The sequence below is a fragment of the Phocoena phocoena genome, chromosome 7 (genome assembly GCF_963924675.1).
Source record: "Phocoena phocoena chromosome 7, mPhoPho1.1, whole genome shotgun sequence".
In the NCBI taxonomy this organism is placed as follows: Eukaryota; Metazoa; Chordata; class Mammalia; order Artiodactyla; family Phocoenidae; genus Phocoena; species Phocoena phocoena.
Window position 1 is genome coordinate 56667012 of NC_089225.1, and position 25212 is coordinate 56692223.

Sequence of the window (25212 nt, forward strand, 5' to 3'; positions counted from 1 at the left end):
ACCAGGGATTTTGCATTGTTTTGCAAACATCTAACCTTCAGGGTGATTCATTTATAAAAGAAATGCAAAGTGATGTGTTGTCCCCCCCGACACCCTCCTCGGCAACCCCGATTTGTTTTCTGCTTGCAGATTGCTGGCGAGAGTCAACATTTTCACTTTTGCCCCAGGAGCGAGAGATTAGCAGCGGCGCCCTAAAGCGCCCTCTTCACCTGTGGAGCCCGAGAGACGAGAGAAATTCGCTCACTTTCCTAACTAGTGAAGGCAAGTCCGCCCTCTGACCTGCGTAGACGAAAGGCGCTGGAGGCCGGGCGAGCTTAGGCTGGAACTGGCAGGCGAGGGCGCGTGGCGGCCGGGGAGTGCTGGTCCCCAGGGCGCAGCTCCCGTGGTCCGCAGCCTGGAATTTCTTCTGAGTGGGCCACTGGCAGGGTCGTGGGGGAGGGGGACCCTTGCAGCGAGCTAGCCTGCATCCTTTCCCGTTACACTTTGTCGGTGGGGAGTCCAGCGGCCTCCTCGCACGGGAGGCGCATATTCTAGGAGGGAGACGCTCCCCCTAATTCTCAGGCTTTCATCTGGGTTTGAGGTATGTTCAGAAGGTTGCCAGGCGCGCGTCTAGAAGGAAAGCACCACCGTACGTAGGGGTGGAGGCGCCTGTGGGGATGGGAAGGGGCACGCCAGCCCGGGACTCACTCCAGCCCCCTTCCGGCCTCCGGTCTAAGGCGAGGTCCTTGGAAGCCTCGGTCCGGTCAGCACCCAAACCGCTGGACCTCCACTTCTGACCACCCCGTCGGGAGGACCTTCGAACCGAAAGGACTGGGTTTTTCCCGTGCCTACGAGTCGCGGAAAGGCGACTCACGGGCAATTTGGGCCAGAGTATGCGTTTTCCATGACAAGCCGTTCCTGCGTTTCACCCCACACCTCGCTTCATTATTACTGTTACATTCTGAGGGTGATGTTAAGTGTGGCGTGAAGGGAGGAGAAAGGGGGAAGGGCATGAGGATCTGCTTCCTTTTCTGTCAGCAGGAACGGGGTTTGAGGAGCTTCATCAGCTCTCAGTTGCCATGGCATTTCCCAAAACTTAAGAGTTCCCTCGGCCTTATTTGTTCCTCACAACTTTAAAAAAGCATTTCTCCTTTTGGATCTGAAAAACCCGCTCCCAAGGTCTGCAGCTATGGCATACCTTTAGCTCTTTTCAAGAAGTGGTAACTATCAAGGTTTTCTTTTCAGAAAATCGAAATAAGATTTCTTAATACCCCTCAGCTACTGAAGCTAAAAGGCAGCCTTCTCCCTGATCTTAAACACAGGGTGTGGAGGACGCGGCCTTGTCGAGCGGCCTCCACCTGCGTCTTGGCCGAGTGGTCGTTAGGGAAGGAGAGTGCAATGGCTCAGGTGGATTTGAAATCTTTGAGATTCAATGCTAAAAACATAGTAAATATTTGATTGAAACTGGGAAACGCCGAGCTCCCTACAGCGTGGACGGATGTGATTCACTATCAGCAAGCCTTCTCATGGAAGAACAAGGAAGGTCTCTCCAAGCCTTTCAGATAAAAAGCTTTCTTCAGATTAAAACCGTATGATACAAAGTAAGATCTCCATTTCCTACTGCAAGGTAAGCAGACCTGCCGCTGTGCTGCAGCAACCTCTGCCTATTTTGGCACATTTATTAGATGAAATGATGACTAACTTACCACATAGACGTTCAGATAAACAAGTCCTAACCTAGTAACCTGATCGTGCCTGACCATTTGTAAATCGACAGCACCTCCTACAGGAATTAATTTGCTAGTGTTAAATTATGTTAAATGTTAGGCCAGGGAAAAGGGGAGGAGGGGACCCCAATAATGTCTCCCAAGTTGGCCAGTGCAGTGCCAGGCCGCTGAACAAATGTCACCAGGCACACCCAGATTTCGTTAAAAGAATTTCTCTATTAAGGGTAAGAAGAAGGACATATCACCAGACGTTTCCTGTGGTTTTTCTAAAAAAAAAGTCTCTCACTGTTGGGGACTCTTGTTCTTGAATCATATTCATTAAACTTGGAGGATTCTTTTTTTGGCGTTAGTACTTAGGGGAACCTCTACACATACAACTAGATATCTTTTTTATTATGAGGTTTATCTCTTTGGTTTTTACCTTGTATTTCAAAAGCAAAAGTATAATTAGATGCTTAATATTTTATTTTAAAAATCACTTTCAATTCCTTTTACCCTTATCGTTAGAGTGTGCAGAACAAGTCAGGTGAGCCTCTTTAAAGCTATTTATTACCATGTTATGATTGTATGTGAAAATGCCTCCCTTCAGTTTTTAAGTTTGCCAAGTTGGAATGCTAGCCCCTTGGGGCTGTCTAGCATCCTTTAGTGACCAAGTCTGAAAGCCAAACAGCAAACCAACATTTCCTATAATTACACGGGAATTTTTCTCACCATTGGATAGATAAGAATGTTGGGGCTATTGGTACTTTATAGTTTCTCAATCTTAACGGTGAAGGATAAGTAAACCAGAGATTTGAAAAATTCTTGCAGCCACTTATAAAGTTAAAAGGGGACCACACTTTTGTGGAAGTCAAAGTGTTAAGAAATGATAAAGTATATAATTCACTTTAATTACAGGATGCTTTTCAACATTTCTCTTCATGAACACTGGTTCAGAAATCCTTTAAGGCAGTAAATATTGCATAGGTTTTGACATTATAAAAATTATAAAGTCTAAAAAGGCCTAAGATAGAAAATAATCAGTGCAACACTGATGAACTCAAGGTTTAAATTAGTGGTCTTTATCAATCTCAAATGCATGCTTTTTTTAAATGAAGAGGGAAAGGGATCTTTGAGGTGTGCTGTAAGTTATTGAAGAGTACCGTAGAATGAATTCAAGTTCTCCCCTCCCAACTCTCTTAAAAATATAAATAATCAAAGGGTTGCTTATGCCTTTAGTTAGCTGCTTGTAAATCAGAGGACATCTCTGTGTGTGCATATACAAGACAAAGATACATATACCAGACTACACAGAGAGGTTTTACTTAATTCTTCTTTCAAACTTCTTTCCTATAAAATTATGAAATTAGGACTTCCATTCTCAAAACCATCCAAACTAATCAATATTTGTATTAAATAAGAAGTGTTTTTAAAATGTGGAACCCTGATAACAATACTTGTGTCCATGATGGTTAGTATATATTTTTTGGAATTGCATGTTACTTTTAATTTGAACTAAATGATTTTTTTCTATAGTTTTCCTTCACCATATGCTTTGAAACACAAGGGGAACCTTGCAGCTAAATTTAAACATACTTTATATACCTATACTTATGAAATATATCTAAACAGTTTACACTGGTTCATTTGTGACGTTATGTAAATGCTTCACCTTTAGAAGTAAAATCTGTAATAGCTGAATGTCAGTAGTAGAAGGGCCATCTGTCCTAGGTAGAATAATGGTCCCTTAATGACATAGCAATCCCAATACCTGGAACCTGTGAAGATGTTAGGTTACATGGCACAGGGCAATTAAGGTTGCAGATAGAATTAAGGTTGCTAATCAGTTGACTTTGAAATAGGGAGATTTTCCTGGTGGGCCCAATGTAATCACAAGGGTCCCAAAGAGTGGAAAACAATGCAGAATGTGAAAGTGTCAGAGTGATTAGATGTGAGAACTTGACTTTGTTAGCTTTGAAGATGGAAGAAAGGGCCAGGAGCCAAGGAATGCAGGTGGCCTCTAGAAGCTGCAACGAGCAAACAGATTTTCCCTAGAGCCTCCAGAATCAAACCTGCTGACACCTTGATTTTAGCCCAGTGAGACCCATTTCAGATTTCTGATCTCCAGAACTGTATTCGCGTTAAGACAGAGGTTATTTGTTATGGCAGCATAGAAAATACATCATCCAAATGTAAATAGCTTCTGACCCTAGAGCAAAACTGAAGGGAATTTAAAGTCGTAAAGAAATACTGACCAATCCATTACTTAATGCATAGCAGTGAATTTCTACAATGATTACACTTGGCTTCAAGTAAATTCAAATCTTAAGAGTAATAAATTTGAATTGAAAAAAAATAAACTATACCCATTCAATGTACTGTCATTCTTTTAATGATGTTTCAGAACAAAGAAAATGTCACGCAGTTACATGGGGTTTTTGTTATAGGGCACAAGAAACATTAATGAACAGATTTTTTTTTTTTTTTTTTTGTGGTACGCGGGCCTCTCACTGCTGCGGCCTCTCCCGTTGCGGAGCACAGGCTCCAGACGCACAGGCCCAGCGGCCACGGCTCACAGGCCCAGCCGCTCCGCGGCATGTGGGATCCTCCCGGACCGGGGCACGAACCCGCGTCCCCTGCATTGGCAGGCGGACTCCCAACCACTGCACCACCAGGGAAGCCCAACAGAAGATATTTTTACAGCCTCCAAATAGATCACTTACAAATATTTGCCAAGTTCATTCTTATGGGATTCATGTAGTTTTGTACCTGATATAACAGTTTACAGAGATGAAAAATTAAAATAGAGCTTTTTTATTAGAAAGACAATAGTACATAATTTAGCCCTTGCTAAAGGTATTCAAGAAGGAAGTGGAGATATTTTTATTTCCAGGTAATTGTCACATACAAGTCTCTATTCTCTACTTCTCCATTCTCTTTGCATCACTCTAGTGTGCCTGTCTCCTGATAATGCCCTGTGCATCTTCCCTCCTCTGTATCTATCTGTGCCGTGGCTTCTGGTGTCATTTCTTCTGTCCCACTCTTCGCTGGGACTTGGCCGTGGCCGTCTTCTTATTTCTCCTGGCTTGTAACCACCATGACTTCTGCTTCGGCTTCTCCTACTCCTCTCATCCCTGCTCTGGCTCCTGCTGCCTCTCTCATTTCTTCCAGATCCTCTCTCCTCTGGACTCTGGTTATGGCTTCTGGGCTTTCTGTCAGAATCAGAATGCCTCCATTTGCTCTTCTCCCCAGAACTCTCTTGTTTTAAAAACCTAGGCTTTTCCTTGTTACTGTGACTGCTAGAACGTTCTTCATCAAGTTTTCTCTTCTTAGACTTGTCCATCTCTTCAGAACCACTGTTGTAATTCCCTGAACGCTTGTGTTTCTTTCTTTTCTTCTTCTGTATTTTTTTTTCTTTGTTGTCACTCTCACTGCTGCTTTCTGAAGTGCCACCAGAGGAGGAAGAGGAAGAGGAGGAGGATTTGTTTTTATGCTTTTTGTGTTTACTTCTGCTCTTCTGAAGCTTTTTCTTTTTTCTATCTTTTCTCTTTTTCTTTTTTTTCTTCTCAAGTCGATCCAATTTCCTGTTATTGGGAAAAAACAGTGACAGGCTATGTAAAAACAGTCCTTTCACCGACAAATATAAAATTTTGAATAGACAATATAGTTTCTTAGAAGCTATTAAAAGTGGTATTCAAAAAAAAGTGGTATTCAAATACAAATACATTCTTTACTTTTATTAAATGACAAATCATTTTCTTCCCTGTAAATTATTCAAGTCACATATACTATAATTTAAATTAAAAAATGCATTAACTGTCTCAGTATACTTTCCTCAATAGTAATAACTATTAAAAAAATTCTTACTGAATCAGAATTTGTAATTATATAGTACCCTAAATAAATGGTCATCCTGGCATAAAGAAAAGTTTGTAAGATTAGCTGGACCAACTGCAAACTGAAATATAAAGCTCTAATCAGATGAAACATTAATTTTATGTATGTACTATTTTAAATATGGAAATACCCATTAACATTACACTATCAAATTTCAAGGGCATTTTCTCCAGAAAGTCTGAATAAGTTTAATACATTTTACATTTTTTTAGTATTCTATTTTAGTTACATAAAATAAAATAATCACATATTAGTTTTCAACAATTGTTTAGACTTATAAATAAATAATTAGGACAATTCTATTATGGCATTCTGAATTTCTAAAGAGTATTTCACATTCTCAGAAGAGTAACTTGTTTATATGATATGTTTGAGTTACTCTGAAATAAAAATGTCTTCACTGGATTCTGTCCAGCCATTCTCAAAACTCCACATATTGAAACATCATGAGCTCCCTCTGTTGGACTCAGCAGACATTTCTTGGATTCTTTAATCCAGAGGTAGTCTGTTTAACACGATTCATACTGACTTTAAATTTAAGCATTTTTTGGCATTCCTCATAAAATTGTACAAAATGTAAGAAGAGTAATACATGGCCCACAATCTTCTAAGAACAAACTGTATGCAAAGATATATACAAATCTGTGAAAACTAAAACCTACAAATAAATCTATTTCCAAATTAAATGTTCTGAAAAGTGCAGTGACTTTGCGGTATAAACTGAGTATATAATCTTACATTCATTTTCATATTACTGAAAGAAAGATAAAATTGTACTACTATAGCTGAAGAATAAATCAGTAAATGAATGTGATACATGGTTTAAGTACCTTAAACTTAGGATCAGAGTTGAATATGACACTAAGATGAAACATAAGAAAAAATGTAGTTGAATTCATTAAACAGACACTTTTTAATCACCTGAGAAGTTTCTGTTTTTGTTTGGTTGTTAGTGACTTTAAAAATTCGACTTCTGGATCTTCTTCACCCTCACTTGCAACATATTCCTAAGTCAACAAAGACATCATTAAATTGCTAGATTATAAGACAAGTTAGTTATCAGACAGGAAAGGAAACATTTACAAATAAGACATTTTGTATTAGGGACATACTGTAAATGAGTACGACATTTTGGATTGGAAAGTGGAATTAAAAAATTTTTGTAGTCTACCTGCCAAGGAGGATCATAATGCCCTAAGAGGTTAAGATGACTGCTTTGCCACCATTAACAACCTTTATCAGGAGAGGACGACAGAGAAGCATAGACAAAATGTTTATAGCATGGCTTCTACTCTCTCAATTTTCTTTTTAATTTAATGGAACATAAAAACCAGGAAGGTCATGAACTTTAGGAGAAGGTCAAAACATCCACAATTTTTGCCTTTACAAGTTCAATAGTACATTATCAAGTATATTAAACAGTACAAATACATGATATACACGTTATACGTACAATCCCTAGCAATGTTTGAGAAGGAAGGTGACTCTTTCAGAGCAGTACAAGTTTATGCCAGTGGGAGTCTGGGTTTTAGTCTCAGCTCTGTCTCTAAAAAGCCACATGATCTCAGGGAAATCACTTAACTTCTGAGGGCTCCAGTTTCCTCATTAAATGAAATAAATGGTTTGTATTAGAACATCTGCATTTAACCCTTTAAACTCAACCATTTTCTGGATCTATGTACACTTTAATCAAGTAACTGTTTAAAATATTTTCCATATTTTTTAGGGGTTTGCTTTTATACACTTCTTCCCATTGGTTCTGTTTAATGTCACTTCATGGGTAAGTTAGCAGGAAGGAAAAAGTAACAACCGTATCACCAGATCAGTTAGATATTTTATCCATATAAACCCAGAGGAGCAGGTTCGTTTATTAAAATATAGGTTTAAAAACATTTCATTTAGGTTAAAATAATAAGCAAAATCAAAATACGTTTTAGGCATTTTCTTTGCTCTATCTTGCCTTCCTATGGATATATACATATTGGAAAACATTAAGTAGCAATTCACAAGCAATCACATTTAGATTTATAGACATTTTCAGCTTACTGATAAAAAGATCATTACCTGTGATGGATCATTTGCGGTCAAGTTTCTCCCCAGTACGTTTCGTTTCAATGCAAACCCACTATTTCTCATCTCCGCTATTAGCTCTGAGGGGTGCATCGATGGTCCTGTTCACAAAAATCACAGTTTGAATGTATCATTTATAACTCTCTACCTTTTTCGGACTCCACAGTAGGAATGCAGTTGAAGCTTTGTTAAGTAAAATCACAGCTAAATCAACTCAATAATCTTCTGCTGAGCAAATAATCAGATATGATTTTCTAAAACAGCAGTCTGGAGATTCAGAATAGAAAATAATTGCATTTTTCTTACGTGCTAGGGGATTCTCTTATGTAACTTTGTCATATTGAAAAAGATACACTTAAGTGTTATCTGCTTGGCAGTTTTTAGTATAAAATCAAAGCAAAATGATAAAAGACTGCAATTAAACTTCTAATAGTTATTCTCTCAGTAAGAATTCAATTTGAAAAGAGATACTTACACATATGCTATCAGTAACAATCAAGTACTTTAGTTAATCTTGCATATATACATTTTCAGAGTTTGAAACTTCTAGTCATTAGTTTGGGGTTGGTGACAAGCAATTTTAGGCTAGCTATAGGTGTGTATGTGTTATATTTTCTACAAGCTGTTGTTTCCACTTTTACAAAATCCCCAAACTTTTTGAAAAGTGAGCTTGTTTTTGGTCACATAATATGCTCTAAAGACAAATAATATGGACTAAACATAGATATAATTAAAAATAAAAAATTTTAAACATCTGCACCCTTCCCTCAAACATTATTATGTTTACATAAGATAGGAAAGATTCTTTCCTCCTTCTTTTATATATTCCAGTTTCATTTTGTTTTCCCTGCAAGTAGCAAATAATGACAACATTTCATGGAAGTTTAGTTTCTGGCCTAAATCATTACACTGGCTTAAAAGAACTGTACTGGGCAATGTATCTGGAATACAGGTAAGAATACGACAGTTCCTGCCAACAAGGAACTCATAAGGGAGGGTGGGGGATAGAGAAATATTCAGAAACTGATACTCTAGTTTGTTGATTAAATACGTCATCTAATTTCTTTACCTTTTCCCTGATTTATTGGTCTTTTACTACTTATTTTGCATGCTCACTTACATGTTACCATAAAAAAACAAAAGGCAATAGGCAATATAATTCAAATCTGTTCTCTTGCCAATAGCATCTTTGGTAAAAAGTTTGGTCAGACAAGTTCAGGTATAGGTTAATAACTTTTATTGGACTCTGGGCTTTACCATTCTACTCATATTACCAAAAACAACTGAAAGTTGGCTATAGGTATTAGGGAGATAATTAGAAAAAACTGCCTATTACTGGTGTATGGGAAGTATTAATAATGTGATGCTTTAATTTACTGCAGGAAAAAGCCTTATTTAATTGAAAACAAAACAAAAACATCATAAAGCACCATCTTTATTTCATTGATATTAATATTTCATTTTAAAACAACACTGGATTTTTGGTTTGTTTTTTCTTTTATACAATTAATTTAATTTCCTGTGGATTACTTTAATGACTTCTAGAAAAATTCAATTTGGTTGATAATACTGATAATAATATGTTAAGTAAAAAACTGAATTTTATAAATTCATTTATTTTATTTATTTTTGGTTACGTTGGGTCTTCGTCGCTGCGCGCGGGCTTTCTCTAGTTGTGGCGAGCGGAGGCTACTCTTCGTTGTGGTGCACGGGCTTCTCATTGCGGTGGCTTCTCTTGTTGCAGAGAATGGGCTCTAGGCGTGCGGGCTTCAGTAGTTGTGGCACGCGGACTCAGTAGTTGTGGCTCGCAGGCTCTAGAGCACAGGCTCAGTAGTTGTGGCACACAGGCTTAGTCACTCCACGGCATATGGGATCTTCCTGGACCAGGGATCAAACCTGTGTCCCCTGAACTGGCAAGCGGATTCTTAACCACTGCGCTACCAGAGAAGTCCCAAAAATTGAACTTTAAATATTAGTATGGAGTGCCTCTAAATGGCATTGAAGTGCTAATATAATTAATAGCTTTAAATTAATTATAGAGTGTCTCACTTTGGTGGCTTCTCAAACTTCACATGTAGGAACCGAATTTTATAAAGTAGAAAATGTCTTTCCTGAAGTGTCAAAACTACATTTCCTTGTCAACAACTTTTTTAGATGTTCAATGAATTCAGAAAGCAAACATGCTAAGAATTAGGATAAAAACCACTCCAGTAAAGGGCTAAAGAGCTTGGCCATTATGATGAAAGGGTACTGATTTCATCAGTTTTCATCAAAAGATGGGTACTTTTAATAAAATGCTTTAGAAAACATACTTTAAAATTTTTCATTACAGTACTTCCAACTACTTCAAGAAAATGATCTCTCTTTCCCCAGGCTGACAGAGATTATTCAGACTATAAAACAAACATTACTCTTCCATCATTTGTATTTCTCCAAAATCTCAACTGAAATTTTGTAGTACGTATGCTTAGCATATACTTCCACACTGTAAGACTCTAAACAATGTTTAGTGAAGTACCTAAAAAATAGTAACTATTATTTTTGTCAGTAGCTATAAAACTTTTGTGATTATTATATATTTTTCACAAAAAATGCTCTTAATAGTAACATTTTTCAAAATCCAGTCTTATTCACTTCTTTTTGTACTTAAACTTTCTCCTTCTATCATCAAAACTTCTAGAAAGATATGACAAGTCAGGTTTAATTAAGATATATTCAGCAAGGTATCTTTATACTTTCATGTTACTGTGGTAGTGGCTATGTAGAGTTAACCTGACAGAAATGACTCCAGCTCTCTGAGAACTCAAAATTTAATTGATATAATATCAATAGATTATATAGGTATGTTGAAGACAGATTTTACAATATGTTCAAATGCAAAATGACTACTTTTTTTGGATGCCTTTATAATTTAAATTACAGATGGAGCTGGGGTTCAGGAAGGTTTGGTTTGCTCTTAAATTTGCTATGGCAGAATGATTCTAGAGAACTCAGAAAAAGGGCATTTGTTTTAAAATGTAGATTTGTGAAGGCTCCTTTCTAGATCACTTCAGTCAGGCTGGGTTAAGCCTCCATAGCTTGAAAACCAGTGTTCCAACTTAGAAAAGTTGGTCCACTGAAGAAACTGTTTTTCAACATTCATTAATTTTGCAAACTTTCTTTGCTGTGATGTGGGTAAGCACCAAAATACTGTGACTATGGTATTCAGTTCTATGCCCTGATTAGACCCAGACTATTTTCTACTAGAAAAACAACATGAAGTCAATGTCACAGAAAAAATAAATTCTCAGAAGGCAAATTATGTCGTACAAAATTATGTTTGTAAAGGGTTTAATCCATTCATTAAGAGCATTCATTTTTATAGAACGAAGCAATAGAAGGTAAAAATTGTTCTGTAGTAAAATAGGTATTTTATCAGAGAATAATATAGGAGTCAAAAGTGCTGGCCGTGAGAAAGGCCCTGTCGCCGACTCCCCAATTAGAGGACAGCAGTCCCACATGAATCCCACAAATGGCACAGGAGGGAGACTAATGCTGAAGGAAGAGATATTCCTGTGTCTCACTGTTAGCCTGGGCCCATCTGCTCTTCCCAAGGACAGAGCTACCTTCCTTCCAAAGTTCACTGTTCCTTTCAAATGAAGCATTACCTTCTACAGTTTTATGGTATTCAGTGGGAAAAAGGACACTGAGTTACAGGTTAAGTATGGCTGTATTAGAAATACTTTCCCCTCCTTCCCCCAAATTTAATACACTAATTTAATTTATAGGGTGCTACTGCTTCCTGAGACTAAAATTCTATTCCTAGAGTGAATATCATTTTGTTTGTGATGACAGTGGTGATTAATTATTTTCCTTCTCATTCTGTGTGTGTATTTTAACTTGATACAATGAAAAAATCTCAAACCTAGGGAGAATAAAGAGTTCTATATATTCATCACACAGCTTCAACAATTATCAATGTTTTGCCATCCTTGTTTTATTTATTACCTCCAGGGTTTTTTGTTTCTTTTTTGATAGAGTATTTTAAATAAAAATTCAGACATCACTTTGGTATATAAATCACTAATATGGGCTATTTCTTAAAAATAAAGCCCTAACACCTTTGTTACACTTATTAATACTGACAGTTATAAAATCCAGTCAACATTCAGATTTCCCCAATTACCTCAAAAAAAATTTTTTTTTACAGTTGGCTTGTTCACATTAGGATCCAAACAAGTTCCACACATTGCATTTGGTTTATGTATCTCTTAAGTCTCTCTCTCCCTCTCTACTTTTGAGGTACAAATGACACATATCTTAAATCTCTTTTAATCTAAAAAAAGGTAGCCACTTTTCCTCCACTCCCCCCTTATTGCTATTCATTTGTTGAAGAAACTGGGTCATTTGTACTGTAGAATCTCCCCCATTCTGGGTAGTGATGTCATTTAATATGTTCTTCTAGCCCTTGTATTTACTGTAAATGAGCAGTTAGATCTAGAGGCTTATTATTACATTATTTTGGTATTTTATAACACATATTTTAGGGGAATAATGGAAAGTTTTCTAAAGTTTGGATTCAGGAAAATGAGACCTGAAAAGAAACACATTTTTGCTAATGAACTAGACTAAGGAAAAAAGGCTGAGACTTCAACCTGGTATGTTCTTGCTTTCATCATGTATTTATTGTAGTCACAGTAACAGTGATACAACCTTAAAAATGCGTGGGTTTGAAAATAAACCCCCAAACACATCACAAATGAATTATGATTCTTATTTCCATGAAAAGTATGACATTTATTTCTTCCTTCTTTCTTACGGTTAAACTGACTATATATTGTGAAAAAGCCACTCCCTGTCACTAAATGTAAAACGGACACTTAGAAACACTAGTAATAGTACACGATCAAGAGGGAGAATTATCACAGTTATCTTACATTTGTATTTGAATCCTAATATTACCTAACCTTTTTGCTTTAAAGAAAGCTTATAGAAAGTTACCTTAAAAAAAGACTGAAAAGGGGGGCACAGCATGCAGCACAAGTCCCAGGGAAAAAGTGAACAAAGCTATTAATAAAGTGTGTGGGTGATTTTTATTTATATAGATGAGAATGTTTTATGTATGATTTTCTAAAGGTTATGCAAGAACCAATTGTACTGAATTGTAATAAAACTGCTCCATACTGAGAATTTTCCTGACATGTTGCCAGTTCATCTTAGTGGAGGCTGGAAACAATAAGGTTTCTTATTGCCCTTATCCTGAGTTCATACTGGAGAAAGCTAATTTGATCTCTATTAAGACATACAATGTAAAAGAAAAATTAAACATTTCATTTTTGTCTGTGTGTCTGGAAAATACACAAAGGCAGGGAAAGATGAAACTGCCCTTATTGTATGCTAGTGAAAAACACTATAAAACACAATCTTGCCTTACAGAATCAATAATGTTAAAGATATTTGAGGTATATCTGATTATGTCTTCACACATATTTTCAACTTAATTTACATGCAGGTGTTTTACTGATGATACAACTATCACTAAATACTAAAGTGAATAAAGATAATAAAGTGAATTCATAGTCCTAGAGGACTAAGAAAAATCATTTGTGTTGTGATGAACATGAAGTATTAGAAGTCAGCACTATGTTCTAAAGAAGTTATGAGAATACGAACGCTCTTGAAAAGCTGTGCATCCATGAACCTCAAAAACAGTATGCTGAGTCAAAGAAGTCAGACACAGAAGAACACATACTGTATGATTCCATTTATATGAAGTTCATGGACAGGTAAAAGTAATATATGGGATTAGAAATGAGAGTAGTAGTTGTAGGTGGAGGATGCCAACTGGAAGGGGATAGAAGGGTATTTACCAGGGTGACAGCAATGCTCTATGCTCTGTATTTGTCAGAAACATTGGTTACATGGGTGCATACATTTGTCAAACTCAATCTACACTTAAGACCAGTGCATTTTACTTAAAAATAAATTAAATCAGTCAACAGTAATTACTGAATGACTGAGTTACTATAGACTCTCACTACATTTCTATACTAGATCTCTCTCAAACTATGGAGAGAGCCCTGCATAGGGAATTTCAACTTATTCTTCCCTAGTATATAACATAGAAAGTGATTTTACAAATCAATATGTATTATTGAGGGCTTATTATTTTATCTCACTAAGTACTTGAAAATAAAGAATGGAGAACTTGGTTTTTGCCTTCAAGCTTATAATCTTTTTTGGGAAAATTAGTTAATATAAAAGAATAGGAAAAATATAAATTATAAATTTGTGTTATAAGATATATTCAGAGAATAAGATGATAAACAGTGATGTTTAGTATAGTTAGCAAAGCCTAACTCTTCAGCCACTCACTGAACTATTATTTAGTAAGCATGTGCACTGTGGAAAGCATTGGGAATACAAAGATAAATAAGATACATTACATATTTCAGAAAAGCAATACTTTCTAGGAAAGAACTAGAAACTGAGTTTGACTTTCAAACTCATAGGATTTAGAAAAAGGTAAAAAATATGGCATTTTAAATGAGTGGAACATGACGAAGGTTCATGTTAACTTAAGTTTGATTTGGGTAGAATTAATATTTACTAGGTAGACTACATTTCATTCATTCTCCTTTACCCAGGTAATCAGTAGTTAATTTCCTTTACTTGAAGTTGGCAGACCTTGAGTAGATGGAATGATATTAACAGGAAGAGTCATGTAAAAGAGAGTTATGATTGGGATCTGAGAATCATAATACCCCTTTGAGATTGGGGAGGTGTAGCCTCCACTAGCCCCACATATGCCTTTAACACAGAGCAGAGCCATTTACTGACAGGATTGCAATTAATTTGTTAATGTCAATGGAATTTCAAGGCATAGCCACTCTAACAACACATTTAATCACTGAATTGTAATAGTGCTTATAAATAGTTCAAAATGAGTAACCATCTGTAGTCACTTAAAATAGCCAAAATTTAAAGTACTAATCAAGAACATCAATTTGACCTTTGAAACACTATGAATTGACAAGTTTTACTGAATAATCTCTTTAATAGGTCAATAGTTCTTTTTAGATAATTAGTTTTCTCATGCATTTAAAAACATGTATGTTCCCGACTTATCAAATTTTTTTAAAACTTATTTTATGTTTTTTTTTTAATTTAATTTTTATTTTTGGCTGCACTGGGTCTTCGTTGCTGTGCGCGGGCTTTCTCTAGTTGCAGCGAGTGGGCCTCACTGTGGTGGCGTCTCTTGTTGCAGAGCACAGGCTCTACGCACGTGGGCTTCAGTAGTTGCAGCACGCGGGCTCTAGAGCGCAGGCTCAGTAGTTGTGGCGCACGGGCTTAGTTGCTCTGCGGCATGTGGGATCTTCCCGGACCAGGGCTCAAACCCATGTCCCCTGCACTGGCAAGCGGATTCTTATCCACTGCACCACCGGGAAGTCCCTAAAACTTTTTATTTTATATTGGAGTATAGCCGATTAACAATGCTGTGATAGTTTCAGGTACACCACAGAGCGACTCAGCCATACACATACATGTATCCATTCCCCCCCAAACTCCCCTCCCATCCAGGTTGCCACATAACAGTAAGCAGAGTTCCCTGTGCTATAACAGTAGGTCCTGGTTGGTTATGCGTTTTAAATACAGCAGTGTGTACATGTCAATCCCAAACTCCCTAACTATCCCTTCCCTCCACCCTTCCTCCCTGGTAACCATATGTTTGTTCTCTCCCTTCCTCCCTGGTAACCATATGTTTGTTCTCTAAGTCTGTAAGTCTGTTTCTGTTTTGTAAATAAGTTCATTTGTATCATTTCTTTTTAGTTTCTGTGTATAAGCGGTATCATATGACATTTCTCTTTCTCTGACTTCACTCAGTATGACAATCTCTAGGTCCATCTATGTTGCTGCAAATGGCATTATTTCATTATTTTTTATGGCTGAGTAACTACTGACAAGGGCTTAATTTTCAAAATATACAAAGAGCTCATACATCTCAATAACAAACAACCACACAACTACATATTAAAGGAGAGAAGAAGTGGTGCCTGCCTAACTTTCCTTTTTATTTTGAGGTCAATCCTTTATTAGTTTTAAAATCCACCTATTTGAAGAGTTTAGCTTTAAAGGGATTCTGGTAACAAATACTTTTTCTGCAGTAGAATTATGTTGAAGGATTTAAAAAAAATTCTGCCATCAGATGTAGGGCTAACTCAGTAGCTATCCTGGGAGGATTCAACTTCTTCAAGGAGTTACATAAAAGAACTCCGTAACAGATAAGGGCCGGATGTGCCAGAAGGGCAACTGAGTTTATCATCTTTTTTTCTAAACAAAGTCCCTCCAGCATGCTCCAGCATGCTCCTAGGTGTCCTTCTAGTACAAGCTTATGATCAGACAATTATTTTGTTAAATTTCCCAAACATATTCTCAAGCAACAAAAATTCCTCCAACATGACAGGTTGATGGAAAGATGGAGGAGCAGCATGTGGGAGTACTACCGCAGGAAACTGCTATTAGTACTACAGCTTAGTGTAATATTCTTCAACAAAAATTAAATCAAGACTTAGGGGAAATAAGGCAAGGAAAAGAGCACTGATATGTAAACAAATGTTTGCAACAAGTATAAAATAATACTTTCCTCAATTTAAGCTATTATTAATTTTCATATTGTTTAAATGCACTAAAACCTTTGGCGTACACAAGACTGGTTAGAGAAACCTGAAACATTAAGTACCAATCATCATTTTAGCTGTCAGTGGTATGGCTGGATCTCATACTTAAGCGTTATAAAGAAAAAGAAATTTTGTATATGTCAAGAATATCCAGTGATACCATTTTGCATTTAAAATTTACTTTGATTAAAAACGTGAAATTTACCATATTATCATATAGAGTCAGTTCCAAATATTCTTAAAATTAAGTTTAAAAAAATGGCAGGGGGCTTCCCTGGTGGCGCAGTGGTTGAGAGTCCGCCTGCCGATGCAGGGGACATGGGTTCGTGCCCCGGTCCAGGAAGATCCCACATGCTGCGGAGCGGCTGGGCCCGTGAGTCATGGCCGCTGAGCCTGTGTGTCCGGAGCCTGTGCTCTGCAACGGGAGAGCCCACAACAGTGAGAGGCCTGTGTACCGCCCAAAAAAAAAAAATGGCAGGGACTTCCCTGGTGGCACAGTGGTTAAGAATCCTCCTGCCAATGCAGGGGACACAGGTTTGTGCCCTGGTCTGGGAAGATCCCACATGCCACAGAGCAACTAAGCCCATGCACCACAACTACTGAGCCCGTGCTCTAGAGCCCGTGAGCCACAACTACTGAGCCCATGTGCCACAATACTGAAGCCTGTGCGCCTAGAGCCCGTGATCTGCAACGAGAAGCCACCACAATGAGAAGCTCGCATACTGCAACAAAGAGTAGCCCCTGCTCGCCGCAACTAGAGAAAGTCCACACACAGCAACAAAGACCCAACGCAACCAAAAATAAATAATAAATAAATAAATTTTAAAAATCATTTAAAAAAATGGCAAAGTAACTTTAAATATATAGCAACTTAAACCTAAAAAAACAAAAGTCAAATAATTACTACAATATGAATCTTATGTTAACAAATTTCGAATCAATGTTTCTTCACTTTTATGTTGCTTTTACAACTTTTAGGCTTCAGTCCAATATATGAAGAGCCTGAAATTCCTCCCATTCTCACAACAAGAAAAAAGCTGAAAAAAGTGAACATCAATAAATCTTATAGATCTATCGGAGAATTGAGATCACAGAGCAAATCACTGCTCCCAAATGGGAGAGACAGGTGATACAGAGACTCAGTTTAACCGAGACCAGAAACCAACAGAGCCAGCAATTGGTAGAAATACTTAAATGATAACTGACTATTCTTGGAGACTGAGCAAGGACTAGCTTGAGAGATGAAAACTCCTGGGGGCTCAACCTTAAAGGGGCCCCAACACTTCTGTGAGTTTTACTTCCAGAAGCCCCACCAGGTTCTCACTGTGAACATCAAATAACAATCCCCTTGTACTTCCAACAGTGGGAAGGGAAAAGTAATCATCTTGAAATACGCCCAGAGCATTTTGTTGTCCTGAACAAATGCTTACCCTCAAAGGAAGCTATTTCACCAGGGCCTAACCTATGTGGGTGAAGAAAAAAAGCTGAGAAGTGGGGGAAAAAAAGCTGAGAAACACACGTGAAGGTTACTTCCCAGGGGCAGAAGCTCACTAAAAAACTGAAACCTAGTCATAGGATTATAGAATGCTTCCCCTCCCCTCATATCTTACCACTACAACAGTAGGGCTCCTGTAAAATAACATAAGATTACAACTGAAGCCAGGCTCAGCCTCTATTAACAGAGTCTGTAGGGAAACCCAAAGATAACAGAGGAGACCAAAACAATGACACCAGAGGATATTTATCCTCTAAAATCTACAGCTATAGCAAAGAGTAAATACAACCTAACTCCTAGCCAGATAAACATAAAACTTCACACTAAAGGCCTGTTTATCTCAGTTCTGTCTACCTGATACACCATGTCTGGCTTTCAACAAAAAATTACAAGTATGATAAGAGGCAAAAACCACAGTCTGGAAAGACAAAGCAAGCATCAGAATCAAGCTCAGCTATAATGAAGATTCTGGAATTATCAGACTGGGAATCTAAAATAACTAAGATTCATATGCTAAGGGCTCTAATGGAAAAAGGGGACAACATGCAAAACAGATAGGTACTGTAAGCAGAGAAATGGAAACTCTGAGAAAGAATCTAATGGAAATGACAGAAATAAAAAACACTAATAGAAATGGAGAATGCTTCTGATGAGGTCATCAGTAGACTAGGCATAACTGAGGAAAGAATCAGTAAGCTTTAAGATAGGTCAATAGAAACTTCTTAAACTGAACAGAAAATTAAAAAAAAAAAAGGGAACCCAGAATATCCAAAAACTGTAGGACAATTACAAAAGGTGTAACATATGTACAACAGGAATACCAGAAGGGAAAGAGAGAAGACAGAAAAGAACAGAAAAAAATATTTGAAATAATAATGGCTGAGATTTCTCAAGACTAATGATAGACACCAAACCACAAATCCAGGAAGCTCAGAAAACATGGAGCAGGATAAATACCAAAAATCTGTACCTAGGTATATGATATTCAAACTGCAGAAAATCAAAGATGAAGAGAAAATCTTGAAAGATGTCGGAGGGGGAAAAAAACCTTACCAGGAGAGGAACAAGGATAAGAATCGTGAGACTTCTCTTAAGAAACCATGCAAGCAAGAGGAGAGTGGAGTGAAATATTTAAAGGTTGAAAGGAAAAACCTACCAACATAGAAATTATCCAGTATCCAGTAAAATTATCCTTCAAAAGTGAAGAAGAAATACTTTCTCAGGCAAACAAAAATTGAGGAACATGTTACTAGTAGACCTGCCTTTCAAGAAATATTAAAAAGAAGTTATTCAGAAAGAAGGAAATGACATAGATCAGAAACTTAGGTCTACATAAAGAAAGAGCATTTGATAAGAAATAAAAGATACAATATTTTATGTTTTTTATTCTTAACTGATCTAACAGATAACATATTATTCAAAATAATAACAGCAAGAATAAACTGGATGCATTATAACTTATGGATAAATGACATGTATGACAGTAATGTTATAAGAGACAGGAGAAAGGAATTGTGTTGTATAACAGATATTGGTTTACTCTGTTATAAGGTACTGGCACTACTCATGAAGTGGTACAGTGTTATTTGTAAGTGGACTTAGATTAGCTGTAAATGTATACTGCAAATTCTAGGGCAACAACTAACATTTTTTAAAAATTAAGCATAATTGATATGCTAAGAGAGGAGAGAAAATGGAATCACATAAAATACTCAATTAAAACCAGAGAAAGCAGAGAGTGGAAGACAAAAACAAAGAACAAGGGGGCTTCCCTGGTGGCGCAGTGGTTGAGAGTCCGCCTGCCGACGTGGGGGACACGGGTTCGTGCCCCGGTCCGGGAAGATCCCACATGCCACGGAGCAGCCGGGCTTGTGAGCCGTGGCCGCTGGGCCTGTGCATCCGGAGCCTGTGCTCCGCGGCGGGAGAGGCTGCGGCAGTGAGAGGCCCGCATATCGCAAAAAAAACCAAAAAAACAAAGAGCAAGGGCAACAAATAGAAAACAATTATAAATATGGCAGATTTTAATCCAATTATGTCAATAATAGATTAAAAAAAGATCCGACTCTGTGTTGTCTACAGAAACCCAAGTTAAATATAAAGACACAGAGAGAGAGATTAAAGGAAAGATATGGAGAAAGATATACCATGCTAACACTAATAAAATAAAGCTGGAGTATTACATTATTTTCAGATAAAGCAGATTTCAGACCAAGGAAATTTATCAAGGATAAAGAAAGACAATTACATAATGAAAAAGGGGCTCATTCTCCAAGACATAACAATCCCAAATGTATATGCACCTAACAACAGAGCAGTAAAATATGTGAGGCCAAAACTAACAGAAGTGTTTTTAGAAATAGACAAATCCCCAACTACAGTTGGAGACTTCAGTGCTCCTCTCTCAGAAATGGACAGATCCAGCAGGCAGAAAATCAGCAGGGTATAGTTGAACAGCACCATCTATCAACCTGATCTAGTTGTTATTTATTGAGTACTTCATCTAACAACAGCAGAATACACATACTTAAGCTCATATGGCAGCAGTCCCCAACCTTTCTGGCACCAGGGTCCGGTTTCATGGAAGACAATTTTAACACGGACGGGGGGTGGGGGGTGGGATGGTACGGTTCAGGCGGTAACGCGAGTGATGGGGAGCGATGGGGAACAGCAGATGAAGCTTCGCTTGCTCACCCACCACTCACCTCCTGCCGTGTGGCCCAGTTCCTAACAGGCCGCAGACCAGTACTGGTCCACGGCCCAGGGGTTGGGGACCCCTGTCATATGGAACAGTCACCAAGACCACATGCTGAGCCATAACCTTAGCATATACCTTAATACTAAAAGAATAGAAATCATACAAAGAATGCTCTCAGACCAAAATGGAATTAAACTAGAAACGAATAACAGAATGATAGCCAGAAAATCCCCAAATATTTGGAGATTAAATAAACACACTCCTAAATAACACTCAGATAGAAGAAGTCTCAAGAGAAACTTAATATTTTGAACTAAATGAAAATGAAAATACAACTGTTGTATAATGAAGAACTCTGTCCCCAATTCGTGGAAGGGAGCCTCTAAATCTCAGAGTTTTCTTGAGTGATAGGAGTGTCTTTGTTATTCATGGTGAGCCCCTAGACAGGTTTTGCCAAGGAGATGACTCAGGATGGGGCTGGCCACACCAGAAAGGCTAACCATGTGATTAAAGAGTTGGAGCTTTGAGCCACATATCAGCCTGACCTCTGGTGGAAGGGAGAGGGACTAGAGATTGAGTTCAACCACATGGCCAATGATTCAATGAATCATGCCCATGTAATTAAATCCTAATAAAAACTCTGGACAGCCTGGATGAGTTTCCCTCATTAACAATACTCTGTGCATATTGGTGTACGTCAATAGGTAAAGAAGATGACATGTCCAGACCCGTGGAGAGAGGACACTGAAGCTACGTGTTTGGGGTAGGGAGAGGCAAGGAAATTTTGTGTTAAAGTGTGAAATTTTTCATTGCCTAGGACTGGGGGAGACTGGGGACTGGGGATAAGAACTGAGGGGCGTGGGGTTTCATTTTGAGGAAATGAAAATGTTCTAAAATTGACTGTGGTAATGGATGTACAACTCTGAATATGCAAATTCAAAGCCACTGAATTGTATACTTCAAATGGGTGAACTGTATTGTATGTAAATTATGACTCAATAAAGCTATTAAAAACACTTGCTCAAGGAAATGAAAAGACAAGCCACAGACTTGGAGAAAATATTTGCAGAAGACATATCTGATAAAGGACTGATACCACAAATATATAAAGAATTCTTAAAACTCAACAATAAGAAAGCAAATAACCCAGTTTAAAAAAATGGGCCAAAGGCCTAACAGATACCTCTCCAAGAAGATATACAGACGGCAAATAAGCATATGAATAGATGTGCTGCATAACGTCATCAGGGAAATGAAAAATAGAACAATGAGATACCACTACATACCTACTAGAATGACCAAAATTCCTAACACGGACAATGCCAAATGCTGGTGAGGCTGTGGAGCTACAGGAACTCTCATTCATTGTTGGTGGGAATGTAAAATGGTGCAACTACCTTGGATCAGTTTGGCAGTTTCTTATAAAACTAAATATACTCTTACCACATGATCCAGCAATCACATTCCAAAAACCTGCACATAGATGTTTATAGCAGCTTTATTCGTAACTGCCAAAACATGGAAGCAACCAAGATGTCCTTCAGCAGGTGAATGGATCAATAAACTGGTACATCCAGACAATGTGCTATTATTCAGCACTAAAAACAAATACACTATCAAGCCGTGAAGAGACATGGAGGAACCTTAAATGCATATTACTAAGTGAAAGAAGCCAATCTGAAAAGGCCACATACTATAGATTCCAACTGTATGACCTTCAGGAAAAGGTGAAACTATGGAGACAGTAAAAAGATCAGTGGTTGGTAGGGGTTAGAGGGGAGCGGGGGATGGATACTCCGAGCACAGATGATTTTTTAGGGCAGTGAAACTACTCTGTATGATACTATAATGGTGGATACATGCCATTATACATTTGTCCAAACCCATGGAATGTACAACACCAAGGGTGAGCCCTAAGGTAAACTATGGACTTTGGGTGATAATGATGTGTCAATGTAGGTTCATCAACTATAACAAATGTACCACTCTGATGGGGGATGCTGATAATGGGGGAGGCTATGTATTTGTGGAGGCAGGTGGTATATGGGAACTCTCTGTGCTTTTCTCTCAATTTTGCTATGAACCTAAAACTGCTCTTAAAAAAAAGTCTTTTAAGAAAAAACACAAATAAGACTGAAACAAAACAAACAAAAAGATTAAGTAGTAGACATACAGATATCTGTGACCATTAAATCTACTAAAGCCAAACAAAACAAAACAAAACAAAAAAACCCACTTGCCTTGTTGAAAACCCCCACTGTGGATTTAAAAAATGATGTTTAATTTCAATATACATTAAAAACATGAGTAAGTAACAGAAGGTAAGAGGCAATGATAAGAGTAAGGGCTGGGCTTCCCTGGTGGTGCAGTGGTTGAGAATCTGCCTGCCAATGCAGGGGACACGGGTTTGAGCCCTGGTCTGGGAGGATTCCACATGCCACGGAGCAGCTAAGCCTGTGCGCCACAACTGCTGAGCCTGTGCCCTGAAGCCTGTGAGCCACAACTAGGGCCCGTGTGCTGCAACTACTGAAGCCCACGCGCCTAGAGCCCATGCTCCGCAGCGGAAGAGGCCACCACAATGAGAAGCCTGCGCACCACAACAAAGAGTAGCCCCCACTCACCGCAACTGGAGAAGGCCCATGCGCAGCGGTGAGGACCCAACGCAGCCAAGGATAAATGAATAAAATAAATAAATTTATTTCAAAAAAACAAAAACAAAAAACAATAACCTAATCTTAACCTTAAGAAGCAAACTAAAACCAAAGCAAAAAGAAAGAAAGGAACAATAGATATTGGGGTGAAAATTTATGAAATAGAGAATAAAATACAATAGAGAACATCAACAACAACAACAACAAAAAAGAGTAAGGGCTACAGAGTATAAACAAAAGGCTGGTGGGTCAGGCATTTAGTTATGTTGTAATATAAAAATATTTTATAAAAATTCAGTCACCACTGAAGCTTGTAAGTTTTATATATAATTTTGATATATCTAGAGTGGACAAAAACTTATAAAGTTAAGATGATCTTATCAGTAGAAAAGATATTCTAAACCAGCTTAGCCAAAAGAAGCATTTTGATTGCCTAATTTAACTTTGTAAAGGAGAAGTAAATCTTATAGCTGGTCTCTGTAAACCTCACAGCTGGAATGTTCTAACAGCACCTTGCAGTTTCCAGTGATCAAAGTAAGTTACTTTATGTACTAAACTAAGAATTTCATAATAGAAATAATGTAACACCAGGGGGTGCAGTTATCATGAAATAATTACACTCCTGGGAGATTACAGGCACAAGGCTGTACCCCAGGGGTGTGATTATCCCATGATAACCGTATCCACTGAAATTGCCTTATTGCAAAAATAATCTCTATTCACTGGTGAGACATTATTCAATAGGTGATTTTTTTAAATGAAAAGTTTTTAGCTTGAATCAGCAAGTGGATTAGGAAATTGGCCAGTTTATTATTCATTGCATTCAAATTTTGAATATAACATCATTATTTGCTTTCCTCTTTGATACAGTAGAGTATTTTTGATTTGGTTTTGAGAAACCTTTAGGAGTTTCTAATAATATTAGTTAAGTGGTATCGCTAAATTCAGGTCAAACTTTAAAAGGTATTAAGTGAGCAAAACCATTTTAAATAATTTATTTCTATGTATAAATTTAAATTCCTCTAATACTCCTTTAAAAACTATAAATGTGTAACCACTGTTAATATTTTAGTGTATCTCCTTCCAGGCATTTTTATTTTTCTAAAAGTATCTCTCTATATGTCTACCTAAACATATAAAGAGAAACATGAATGGAATCCATGTAATTACCTTGTTTTATAATGTTTATTTGACCAAATGTTGTAAACAACATCCATTCATTAAGAAATCTTCCTGTCATTTTTAATGGCTGCATAGTATAGTATTCCCCTGTGGCAATATCCCATAATTATTCACTTACATCCTTTTATTAGATATTTAGGTTCTCTACCTGTCTTACTATTATACACAATGCTTTATGACAAAAATCTTGGGACGTATCAATGATTATTTCTGTAGGATAAATTTATGACTGTGTAATATTAGTAAAACATAATTTAAACAGAAAAAACAAGGTCCTGTTTCCCAAATCTTCCGTTGTTCTTACATACAGCTGAAGCTGATGGTTCTCAACGCTGACAGTGCATCAGAAATAGATCAGTAACTTTCATCATCTTATGTGGTATCACAGATGGTGAAAGTTACTGATCTATTTTTACCATAATCTTATCACAGAGTTCAGTGCTTTGAGGTATTCTTAGAAAAGTAAGACACAGGATTTAAGAAATTTAAAATACTGCTTCTTAATTTTTTTTTCTTTACTTGATATATCCTGGTATACCCTCATGTGTCAATAGATTGTCAATATAGATCAATAGCTTGATTCATATATCTATATCTAATGGCTATATGGTATTCCATTTTGGCTATATTGGTATTCCAATTAATTCCATAATTAATTGATTTTAAAAATTAGAAAAAAATTTTTGGCCACGCTGCGCATCATGCAGGATCTTAGTTCCCTAACCAGGGATTAAACCTGTGCCCCCTGCAGTGGAAGCGTGGAGTCTTAACCCCTGGACCGCCAAGGAAGTCCCCATAATTAATTTTTAAAAAATACACCAATAGGGCTTCCCTGGTGGCACAGTGGCTAAGAATCCGCCTGCCAATGCAGGTGACACAG

The 25212-nt window shown here is 37.5% G+C and overlaps 1 protein-coding gene across 1 annotated transcript in view; it reads right to left on the reverse strand.

Annotated features, from left to right (window-relative positions):
* The window catches only part of CIR1 (corepressor interacting with RBPJ, CIR1), a 45190-nt gene that overhangs the window by 835 nt on the left and 19143 nt on the right, over positions 1-25212 (reverse strand). Inside the window, exons 8-12 of the mRNA XM_065880149.1 lie at positions 7647-7753; positions 6504-6589; positions 4611-5269; positions 633-897; positions 210-530 (exon numbers count right to left, since the gene is read on the reverse strand). Of these exons, the coding sequence (XP_065736221.1) occupies positions 210-530; positions 633-897; positions 4611-5269; positions 6504-6589; positions 7647-7753 (1438 nt within the window). The remainder of the gene's footprint in view (positions 1-209; positions 531-632; positions 898-4610; positions 5270-6503; positions 6590-7646; positions 7754-25212) is intronic.